Raw genomic sequence first — 12,262 nt, forward strand, 5'->3', positions numbered from 1 at the left:
TAAACTCTTATTTCTTATGCATCTACGTATTAAGTAATCACAACCATAAATTTTAAAGGGGTGGACTGGTAAGCCAGCTGAATGCCTCGGTCAGATGACCAAAAGCTCCAGCTACGGGTCATCATATGACTAAGACCCGCGTCCAGAAACACTTGTCATGCTTCCTGACGAGTTTTATCTAACCTAACCTAATCTACGTTCTCTCATTGTCTCGTTCTTCTCTGTATTAGCTTTTAATTTCGTCTTCTGAACTTGTCTGGATCCTCTAGTTCTGACTTCCTCAAAAACGCTGTCATCAGCAAACATCAACCGTGGCAAGTGTCGCTTTGTATTTCGTTAGTTATCTTTTATGACCACGCCAGTGAGACATTAACCTTCACTTCTTTACAACTTCTGCTATAAAAAAGCAATACAACACATTGAAATCTCACGTCTCTGTCTATGCTCTACTTTTACCACTTTCCTTCTACACCTTCGACAATTCTCTCTCTCTCTCTCTCTCTCTCTCTCTCTCTCTCTCTCTCTCTCTCTCTCTCTCTCTCTCTCTCTCTCTCTCTCTCTCTCTCTCTCTCTCTCTCTCTCTCTCTCTCTCTCTCTCTCCCTCCCTCCAACTTTCCTGTTTCCCAAAACAATTAATCTTTATTTACAAAATTTCCTAAATATTCTCTCTCATGACTATTAAACACTGTAACCCACTACTCACATCCCGCTTTTATTCTTAACCGAATTATTATTTAATTTAAATATTTACAACTGGAAAAGTGACGCAGCAATACAGTATACTGCATTTTGTATATAATACAATGATGTATTGTTTTTCTTCGTGTTTTTTTACCATTTCTCTTCATATTTACACCTTGTTTTTTTACAATAAAATATTATTTCACTATTTCTGTATGACCTTTAGTGCTTAAATTAATAATGATGATCATGACGATGATGATAATAATAATAATAATAATAATAATAATAATAATAATAATAATAACAATAATAATATTAATAATGACAATAATAATAATGATAATAACGATAATAATTATAATAATGACAATAATAATAATAAAAATAATAATAATAATAATAATAATAATAATAATAATAATAATAATAATAATAATAATAATAATAATAATAATAATCATATCCTTGTTTCTCCTCCTCTTTCGAAAAACTTAATTGGGCTACAATTCTGTAGTACACTGATGCACATTTAAATCTCTGACACGGAAGCCATTACAAAGTAATATCCCAGGACACGGACACGCTATCTAGCAACATGTCTGCTATCAGAGTGAAAGCTGAGGGATAATGGATCACTTACTAGTGGATATAGGTACAAGTGAGGTAGTTGGGCCTTATATTTTGTAGTAAGTATAGCTACAGTTAGAACGGTCTTTTTTGGGTAATAATAGGAAATGGATAGTTAGGGAGTGATTGGAATTTATTGGTGTTCAGCGATGGTTTATTAGGGAGAGTTAAATAAGTAGATAAGAGAAGTGACTCGTGGAAACGTTAAGCCAACGTGAGGTTTCCTCAGTCCAATACAGAGTTGAATGGTGGAAGATTAGAAGGAGTTTGAGGTAATTAGTCCCTCAGCTTGGAGTCGATGTGTTGAGTCCATCAAATTGTGATCAAGATTAATGGACTGAACACATCGACTCCAGGTTGAGGGACTAATTACCTCAAACTCCTTCTCATCTGCCACCATTCATCTCTGTACCGGACTGACGAAGCCATTTGTTGGCGAAACGTTCTGGCAATAAAGACACCCAAGTGTTGCACATATGTCTTAATCGTCAGAATAAATAAGGTCGTGTATCGACTGTTACTACAACTGCTACTATTTGTTGATACTAGTTTTCTTACTACTACTACAACAACTACTACTATTACTACTACTACAACAACTACTACTATTACTACTACTATTTTTCCTACGACTATTATTGTTATTACTATTAATATTATTAAAACTATCGTTCTACAGCAGTTACTACTACTACTACTACTGCAATTACTACGACTGTGACTGCAAGATCGAGAAAGATAACTCTATAGATTCAAGGCTGTAGTCACCTTTCTCCACTTGTTGGCGAAACGTTTTCAGAATAAATACACTCAGATGTCACAAGTGTCTCATTTATCAACTTGTCTGTATTTTAAATCATTTATTTACAAAGTAGCTTACTTTCTTTACAGATCTCAGATAGCGATGAAGAAAGACAGTTCTAACTCTATCTCTCTCTCCCTTCCTACAGAGTCGTGGGACGAAGTTCAGAATAGCTCTAATTCTTTCTTTCTTTCTTTCTCTCTCTCTCTCTCCCTCCCTACAGAGTCGTGAGACGAGGTTCAATATAGCGCTAATTCTCTCTCTCTCTCTCTCTCTCTCTCTCTCTCTCTCTCTCTCTCTCTCTCTCTCTCTCTCTCTCTCTCTCTCTCCTTCCCTACAGAGTCGTGGGACAAGGTTCAATATAGCTCTAATTCACTCTCTCTCTCTCACACTTTTAGAGCCACGAGCGGTGATCACGGCAGGAAGAGAGCTCTACCTGGACAGAGGCTCAACTCTCCGTCTAACCTGTCAGGTTAGAGACGCCCCAACGCCTTCAGACTTCCTTCTATGGTACCACGAGCAGAAGGTGAGAGAGAGGGGAAGCTGAGGGGAATGGGGAAAAGGAGGAAACGTGGCAGAGGGGAGAGGCTAGAAGGCTTTCACTGTCATTAAACCCCAGAAGCTTTAATCGGTTTAGCTTGGATCTTGTGGTTTACAGGGTAGCCAAGTTTATTTTTTTGTGTCAACAAGGTGAGATTATCTTGATAAATTACCTTGTTAAATACGATCATTATGGCCTGGTTTATGTCCTGGTTTATGTCCTGGTTTATGTCCTGGTTTATGCCCTAGTTTATTCACTGTTTAATAAAATGAGTTACTTTCTGAAGATCTTAAACAATGTTATTTTATGCTGATTAATTTTAACTCGATATGTTGATTACTTTTAGAAGAAGTTATATTATTCTGATAAATTTTAGCATGGTTAAATTTTGTTAATATTTTTTTGTAGTTATACGTTGATAAATTTAAGCAGATGTATACAACGTGAGGTGTATGTCGGTGTATTCTGTATATGTATATCAGTATAGAACAAGAAGGCACAATACCGTGACTGGAACAATGATTCCAAACAGATATGTCTTGACAGGTGGTAAACAGGTGTCAAGCAACCTTACAGAGTCCTCATTAACGCCATTAATCACTAATCATTCCGTTCTTCAAACACCATCTTCAGACACTACAGTTTTTTGGACTTTTAATCGCCATATATAATTTTTTCCAAGTAACTGACAATAACTGAATTAATTTACACAAATCAAGTGATTTTTGTCTCGGTTTTACGAAAGTATCCTCCCAGACAAATGGGGGGAAAATCATTGTGTTATTCCTAGGTTAGGTTAGGTAAGGTTTGTCAGGAAACAGGACAAGTGTTTCCTGACGCGGGTCTTAGTCAGATGATGACCCGTCTTTGGAGCTTTTGGTCATTTGACTGAGGCCTCCCGCTGGCTTACCGGTCCACCCCTTTAAAAATTAAGGTTTTAAGTGATTATTATTTCTAGACTACTGGAAACTCATTTACGCAAGCCAAATTTGTGTTCATTGAAATAGCCAATATTTGATGCCTCGATGAGTATGTTATCAGCACGGATGAGTCGGATTCATCACAAAGTAAACACACACACCGTTCACGGATCATCTAATCAGCCGGATTCACATTTTTATCGTGTGTTGTTAAATCCCGGATAATTCTCTCTGGATATGCTGGTTTGGCCCTTGTCATATCTCCCCTTAGTATGTTGTTATATCCTGGATCATTTCCCGTGCTGCATTATTTTATCAAACCATACCCCCGGCCGGGATTGAACCCGCGGTCATAGAGTCTCAAAACTCCAGCCCGTCGCGTTAGCCACTAGACCAGCTAGCCACAATAAGATTCATCCAACTAGGTATATTTCTACACCATAGGAAGGTTAGCACAGGCACCTCTGTGACCACAAATGCAAGTTTTTACAGACGAATCTCCAGCTAGCGTGGCCGTGACGAAATCTAGCTCAAGTCCCTTCACTGCCGTCAACATGACGGGCTGGAGTTTTGAGACTCTCTGACCACGGGTTCAATCCCGGCTAGGGGTACGGTTTGTTTGCAATCGTGTCATTACGATTTCTTGAGTCGTGCATTATTTTATCTTGGGTAATTCTCTCTTAATATCTGCGTTTATCCTGGGTAATTATCTCTTAATATGGGTAATTGGAGGCAATCACATTCCGTTCAAGGAAAAGGAGAGGCAGCTCTACTTCATCGGATCAAGAGCCCTTCAGAGACCTCAGAGCCACTCAATTGACGGGGCTACAAACACATCTCTGTTATTCTTTCCTGTGTTTCCTGCCACCTTTATGTGTGTGCGTGTGTGTGTGTGTGTGTGTGTGTGTGTGTTAAGCACACTAGCAATTACTTACACGCTTGCGCTCACAAATACTTAATGACATGTGCATTCCTCTCAGTTCTCGTCTTACATAAGCATGTCTCCCGTCTCTCCTGTTATCTGGATATTTCTTTCTGTTTCCCCTTCTTATTTCTTTCACTTCGCTTTCACTTCCTTCGTAAAGAAGAGGAAGAAGAGTGGTCTTGCTTCCTTCGTAAAGAAGAGGAAGAAGAGTGGTCTTGCCTCCTTCGTAAAGAAGAGGAAGAAGAGTGGTCTTGCTTCCTTCGTAAAGAAGAGCAAGAAGAGTGGTCTTGCTTCCTTCGTAAAGAAGAGCAAGAAGAGTGGTCTTGCTTCCTTCGTAAAGAAGAGCAAGAAGAGTGGTCTTGCTTCCTTCGTAAAGAAGAGCAAGAAGAGTGGTCTTGCTTCCTTCGTAAAGAAGAGCAAGAAGAGTGGTCTTGCTTCCTTCGTAAAGAAGAGCAAGAAGAGTGGTCTTGCTTCCTTCGTAAAGAAGAGCAAGAAGAGTAGCCTTGCTTCCTTCGTAAAGAAGAGGAAGAAGAGTAGTCTTGCTTCCTTCGTAAAGAAGAGGAAGAAGAGTAGTCTTGCTTCCTTCGTAAAGAAGAGCAAGAAGAGTAGCCTTGCTTCCTTCGTAAAGAAGAGCAAGAAGAGTAGCCTTGCTTCCTTCGTAAAGAAGAGGAAGAAGAGTAGCCTTGCTTCCTTCGTAAAGAAGAGCAAGAAGAGTAGCCTTGCTTCCTTCCTAAAGAAGAGCAAGAAGAGTAGCCTTGCTTCCTTCGTAAAGAAGAGCAAGAAGAGTAGCCTTGCTTCCTTCGTAAAGAAGAGCAAGAAGAGTAGCCTTGCTTCCTTCGTAAAGAAGAGCAAGAAGAGTAGCCTTGCTTTCTTCGTAAAGAAGAGCAAGAAGAGTAGCCTTGCTTCCTTCGTAAAGAAGAGGAAGAAGAGTAGCCTTGCTTCCTTTCGAAAGAAGAGGAAGAAGAGTAGTCTTGCTTCCTTCGTAAAGAAGAGGAAGAAGAGTAGTCTTGCTTCCTTCGTAAAGAAGAGCAAGAAGAGTAGCCTTGCTTCCTTCGTAAAGAAGAGCAAGAAGAGTAGCCTTGCTTCCTTCGTAAAGAAGAGCAAGAAGAGTAGCCTTGCTTCCTTCGTAAAGAAGAGGAAGAAGAGTAGCCTTGCTTCCTTCGTAAAGAAGAGGAAGAAGAGTGGTCTTGCTTCCTTCGTAAAGAAGAGGAAGAAGAGTAGTCTTGCTTCCTTCGTAAAGAAGAGGAAGAAGAGTAGCCTTGCTTCCTTCGTAAAGAAGAGGAAGAAGAGTAGTCTTGTTTCCTTCGTAAAGAAGAGCAAGAAGAGTAGCCTTGCTTCCTTCGTAAAGAAGAGGAAGAAGAGTAGCCTTGCTTCCTTCGTAAAGAAGAGGAAGAAGAGTGGTCTTGCTTCCTTCGTAAAGAAGAGGAAGAAGAGTAGTCTTGCTTCCTTCGTAAAGAAGAGGAAGAAGAGTAGTCTTGCTTCCTTCGTAAAGAAGAGGAAGAAGAGTGGTCTTGCTTCCTTCGTAAAGAAGAGGAAGAAGAGTAGTCTTGCTTCCTTCGTAAAGAAGAGGAAGAAGAGTAGTCTTGCTTCCTTCGTAAAGAAGAGGAAGAAGAGTAGTCTTGCTCCCTTCGTAAAGAAGAGGAAGAAGAGTAGTCTTGCTTCCTTCGTAAAGAAGAGGAAGAAGAGTAGCCTTGCTTCCTTCGTAAAGAAGAGCAAGAAGAGTAGCCTTGCTTCCTTCGTAAAGAAGAGGAAGAAGAGTAGTCTTGCTTCCTTCGTAAAGAAGAGGAAGAAGAGTAGTCTTGCTTCCTTCGTAAAGAAGAGCAAGAAGAGTTGTCTTGCTTCCTTCGTAAAGAAGAGCAAGAAGAGTAGTCTTGCTTCCTTCGTAAAGAAGAGGAAGAAGAGTAGTCTTGCTTCCTTCGTAAAGAAGAGGAAGAAGAGTAGTCTTGCTTCCTTCGTAAAGAAGAGGAAGAAGAGTAGTCTTGCTTCCTTCGTAAAGAAGAGCAAGAAGAGTAGTCTTGCTTCCATCGTAAAGAAGAGCAAGAAGAGTAGTCTTGCTTCCTTCGTAAAGAAGAGGAAGAAGAGTAGTCTTGCTTCCTTCGTAAAGAAGAGCAAGAAGAGTAGTCTTGCTTCCTTCGTAAAGAAGAGCAAGAAGAGTAGTCTTGCTTCCTTCGTAAAGAAGAGGAAGAAGAGTAGTCTTGCTTCCTTCGTAAAGAAGAGCAAGAAGAGTAGTCTTGCTTCCTTCGTAAAGAAGAGCAAGAAGAGTAGTCTTGCTTCCTTCGTAAAGAAGAAGAAGAAGAGTAGTCTTGCTTCCTTCGTAAAGAAGAGGAAGAAGAGTAGTCTTGCTTCCTTCGTAAAGAAGAGGAAGAAGAGTAGTCTTGCTTCCTTCGTAAAGAAGAGGAAGAAGAGTAGTCTTGCTTCCTTGGTAAAGAAGAGCAAGAAGAGTAGTCTTGCTTCCTTCGTAAAGAAGAGGAAGAAGAGTAGTCTTGCTTCCTTCGTAAAGAAGAGGAAGAAGAGTAGTCTTGCTTCCTTCGTAAAGAAGAGCAAGAAGAGTAGTCTTGCTTCCTTCGTAAAGAAGAGGAAGAAGAGTGGTCTTGCTTCCTTCGTAAAGAAGAGCAAGAAAAGTGGTCTTGCTTCCTTCGTAAAGAAGAGCAAGAAGAGTGGTCTTGCTTCCTTCGTAAAGAAGAGGAAGAAGAGTAGTCTTGCTTCCTTCGTAAAGAAGAGGAAGAAGAGTGGTCTTGCTTCCTTCGTAAAGAAGAGCAAGAAGAGTGGTCTTTCTTCCTTCGTAAAGAAGAGGAAGAAGAGTAGTCTTGCTTCCTTCGTAAAGAAGAGGAAGAAGAGTAGTCTTGCTTCCTTCGTAAAGAAGAGGAAGAAGAGTAGTCTTGCTTCCTTCGTAAAGAAGAGGAAGAAGAGTAGTCTTGCTTCCTTCGTAAAGAAGAGGAAGAAGAGTAGTCTTGCTTCCTTCGTAAAGAAGAGGAAGAAGAGTAGTCTTGCTTCCTTCGTAAATAAGAGCAAGAAGAGTAGTCTTGCTTCCTTCGTAAAGAAGAGGAAGAAGAGTAGTCTTGCTTCCTTCGTAAAGAAGAGAAAGAAGAGTAGTCTTGCTTCCTTCGTAAAGAAGAGCAAGAAGAGTAGTCTTGCTTCCTTCGTAAAGAAGAGGAAGAAGAGTGGTCTTGCTTCCTTCGTAAAGAAGAGGAAGAAGAATGGTCTTGCTTCCTTCGTAAAGAAGAGCAAGAAGAGTGGTCTTGCTTCCTTCGTAAAGAAGAGCAAGAAGAGTGGTCTTGCTTCCGGTTAAGACTTATTGATTTTAATTATCATTCTACTACTTCTACCACTACTAATATATTTCTATATCCATTACTGCTACTACTACTACTGCTACTACTACTACTACTACTACTACTATTTTAATACTATTACTACAACAACTACAACTACCACTATTTTTCTACAATCATTACTACTACTGTTTTTATGCAACTATTACTGCTACTGTTACTAATACTACTACCACTACTACTATTTATCTATGATCATTATTACTACTATTACTACTACTGCGAACTAGCACTACTTGTACTGCTACCGCTACTTCTATTTTTTTAAAAATATTACCAATACAATTACTACAACTAATAATAACTTAATTTTCTACTAGCATTACAGCTACTATTACTACTAATACTATTACTATTGCTACTACTTCTACTACTACTAATACTAATACTACCACTATTTTTCTACAGCCACTACAACTAATATTTCTACTACTACTACTACTACTCTTCTCCCTTTCCTTAATTCGTATGACCCCTTCGGTCTTAGTGCTTACCCATGATTTTAAAAGTAATTGCCCCCTTGCATAATGCACTTTATCTCTTGTCTAACACTAGCCCACTTGTCTAACACTAGCCCACTTGTCTAACACTAGCCCACTTGTCTAACACTAGCCCACTTGTTTAACACTAGCCCACTTGTCTAACACTAGCCCACTTGTCTAACACTAGCCCACTTGTTTAACACTAGCCCACTTGTCTAACACTAGCCCACTTGTCTAACACTAGCCCACTTGTTTAACACTGGCCCACTTGTCTAACACTAGCCCACTTGTCTAACACTAGCCCACTTGTCTAACACTAGCCCACTTGTCTAACACTAGCCCACTTGTCTAACACTAGCCCACTTGTCTAACACTAGCCCACTTGTCTAACAGGTGTCCTCTCACCTCCCAGGTTGCTAACTACGAGGTAGAAAAGGTCCAGGTGACGGTGAGGCTTGAGAATGGAACCACAGTGAGCAGTCTCACCCTGGGGGACGCCCAGGTGTACAACTCAGGACAGTACACCTGCAGTCCCTCCAACGCCAAGCCTGCCTCCATCCGTGTACATGTGCTCAGTGGTAAGTACAGTGTGGGTATTTACCGTGTAAGGATCGTGTATAGACACGTTGCCTGCTGTACATTACCGTGTAAGGATCTTGAATAAACACGTTGCCTGCTGTACATTACCGTTTAAGGATCTTGTTGTATAGGCACGTTGCCTGCTGTACATACCCTCTTTCCTCACCCACTCTCTGATGTATGTGTGTGTGTGTGTGTGTGTGTGTGTGTGTGTGTGTGTGTGTGTGTGTGTGTGTGTGTGTGTGTGTGTGTGTGTGTGTGTGTGTGTGTGTGTGTGTGTGTACTCACCTAGTTTTGGTTGCAGGGGCCGAGTCATAGCTCCTGTTCCTGCCTCTTCACTGGCAGCTACTAGGTCACTCTTACTGCTCCATGAGCTGTATCATGCCTCTTCTTAAACCTATGTATGGATCCTGCCTCCACTACATCACTTCCCAGACTATTCCACTTCCTGACAACTCTGTGACTGAAGAAATACTGTGTATGTGTGTGTGTGTGTGTGTGTGTGTGTGTGTGTGTGTGTGTGTGTGTCACAGCTATTTATAAAACACCGAAGAAAACAGAGAGAGAGACAGCTCCTTAAAGCACCTTTGCAAATCATTTACACATCCACACGAAAATTTAGCGAAGAACTGCAGGAGAAAAACACATCTAGCAGAGCGAAACGAATATTTCCATAAATCATCGTTCACATGTATATGAAGACCCACACGAAAGAATTAGATCTTCAAGGTATTACTTGGCTGGAATATCAGATTTCTGTAAGAAAAGTGTCTATAACAGGTTAAGAGAACCACCAAGTTGATAAATTAGACACATGTGCAATACGTGGGTATCTTTACTGAGGGAACGTTTCGCCCCTCAGTGCCTTCATCAGTCCTAATTACATCGACTCCAAGATAAGGGACTGATTACCTCAATATCCTTCTGATCTTCACCATTCTTGGTATTGGACTGATGAAGCCACTGTGTGGGCGAAACGTTTCCACAGTAAAGACACCCAAGTGTTACTGTCGATAAGATAGCGTGATGTTTCGAGTGGCCGATGAAGTTCAGGGGGAAAGCGATAAATCCGTAGGGCTCACATAGCGCCTGAGGAATGGAAGGTCAATTAGGTTCGATCGAAGGAAACTGAGTGTATACCTGGAGATACCCGGAGGGGGTTTCGGGGGGTCAGCGCCCCCGTGGCTCGGTCTGTGACCAAGAGTTCTTCACCGGCATCAAGACCTGTCTTTGAAAGAAAATGGTCCAGTGGTCCAGTGATTTATGGTTCAGTGATCCAGTGGTACTGGGGTAATGCGCACCCGAGGGATAATGCGCACTGCGCGCCCGGGTGACATTCGTACTGCGCACCCGGGGGTAATGCGCATGCGCACCTGGGTGTCATACGCACTGCGCACCCGAGGGTAATGCGCACTGCGCACCCGGGGGTAATGCGCACTGCGCACCTGGGTTCGGTTCACACGCAATACCCGTTTTAAAAACCTCTGCCCTTCATTTTCGTGCGCCACGAAAGAACGGAGACAGAGATATGTATATATAAACACTGAAAACAAAAGAAGAGACGGAAAGAGTTCCGTACAAAAATATTCCAGAGAGAGAGAGAGAGAGAGAGAGAGAGAGAGAGAGAGAGAGAGAGAGAGAACAGTCGTCAGTTAAAATATTTCCGGAATTCGTCAAAACATATAATGGAAAATTCGCCAGGATCGGAACCTGGTGAGAATAATAGGAAATCGGCAGCGAGACGACACAACCTCAGGGATTTACTAATGAGAACACTGAGATGACCGTCATGGTAATGAGAGAGAGTGAGAGAGAGAGAGAGAGAGAGACAGGTCTCCAAAGAGAGAGAGAGAGAGAGAGAGTGAGTGAGTGAGAGAGCGGGGGATAACGCGCGCAATTTTTACCGAGTAAAATAAAATTCTATTTAGACGTTTTGGTGAAGGAATTCACTAAAATATGGAGGGATGCTGGAGAATACCGGCCTAAAACTTTTGTGTGCCTGTGCGGGCTTAGTTGTGTCTGTGGGGGTTAAACTCTACTTCTTGGGCTTCGGTTATGCTCCTGTTTTTATTCCGACCTAAAGTGGCTTTTATTTCCTTGCCGTTTTGTGCTATATCATGTAAATTTTCGAAAATTCTTCTGAAGTTAGCCTGCAGCACTCCATCCCTCCCTAGTGTATTTCATTTGTTCGCTGCCCGAGCGCTGAAGGAATTCTGTCTTATGCTCTTCACTTGAATTTTGGTTCCCCTCTCTTGCGTCCCCTCGTTTGTTTCTTCCCATTTAAAAGAGTCTGTCCCTGGCTATTTTATTTATACCCAATACAATAGCCAGGGTCACGACACTCCATACCCCCGTCTGGAGGGTCCGGAGGATTGAATATTTTCTTCTTTCTCCTCTACTTTGTATGTATCTCCAAACATGTGAAGTGTTATCATGTTCTCTCTGATTTTTATTAAGAAGTGATGTAAAGTATAAATCTCATGGTCCATAGATGAATAAGACACATGTGAAACATCTGAGAATCTTTACTGCAGACGTTTCGCCATCCACTGGCTTTATCAATACAGATTCTAGGACATAACATTCTTTTGTCTTCAAGTTATGTCTTAGAATCTGTAATGATAAAGCCACTGGATGGCGAAACGTCGTCAGTAAAGATACCCAGATCAGATATTGTCAGTAAAGATACCCAGATTAGATATCAGATTTTCAAGATTTCCATGGTATGCTAAGTAAAACAAATGTGCAATAGTTAGGTAACTTTATTTTGAAACGTTTCGCCTACACAATAGGCTTCTTCAGTCGAGTATAGAGGAAGCAGCAGAACTAAAGACGTAAAGACGATGTAATCAGTCCATTACCCTTGATGACTTAGTTTTGAGGTGGTCAGTCCCTCACCTGCCTCCTCTGTACTCGACTGAAGGAGCCTACTGTGTAGGCGAAACGTTTCGGAATAACTTTTATTGTATGCTATGTTCGGTGTACTCCAAACACAAGGCTGATCTTTGTCTCATTTGACCTGCAGGATATAGCTATGGCTGGTCTCAGTCGAGGGCGAAACATCTAAAATCAAGACTTGCGCTGTCTTACACGTCTTTGCACACACCTAACTTACTTTGGCCGTCGTTTACTATTCTTTTACCCATTAGAGGACTCGCTTAAGTCGTTCAATCCAGATTTCAGATTTTTGCCATTTTTGGATTAGTCGTCTGCAAAGCACCATTTCAAAGGCATTTTTTTACCTTTAATATTTCATGTAAGCCTTGCCATTTCTGCCGCATTATTTGTATTAGGTAGGACATTTTTTCCCTTCCTAGAATTAATAATCGACTTCTACACCACACGCTGCATTGACTAAGTTATCGCTGTA

The 12,262-nt window shown here is 41.2% G+C and overlaps 1 protein-coding gene across 1 annotated transcript in view; it reads left to right on the plus strand.

The window, feature by feature from the left end:
- The window catches only part of LOC128696079 (zwei Ig domain protein zig-8-like), a 262,329-nt gene that overhangs the window by 236,724 nt on the left and 13,343 nt on the right, over positions 1–12,262 (plus strand). The window contains exons 6-7 of the mRNA XM_053787127.2: positions 2,512–2,639; positions 8,726–8,891. Coding sequence (XP_053643102.1) covers positions 2,512–2,639; positions 8,726–8,891 — 294 coding nt within the window. The remainder of the gene's footprint in view (positions 1–2,511; positions 2,640–8,725; positions 8,892–12,262) is intronic.

The sequence above is a fragment of the Cherax quadricarinatus genome, chromosome 48 (genome assembly GCF_038502225.1).
Source record: "Cherax quadricarinatus isolate ZL_2023a chromosome 48, ASM3850222v1, whole genome shotgun sequence".
Taxonomy (NCBI): domain Eukaryota; kingdom Metazoa; phylum Arthropoda; class Malacostraca; order Decapoda; family Parastacidae; genus Cherax; species Cherax quadricarinatus.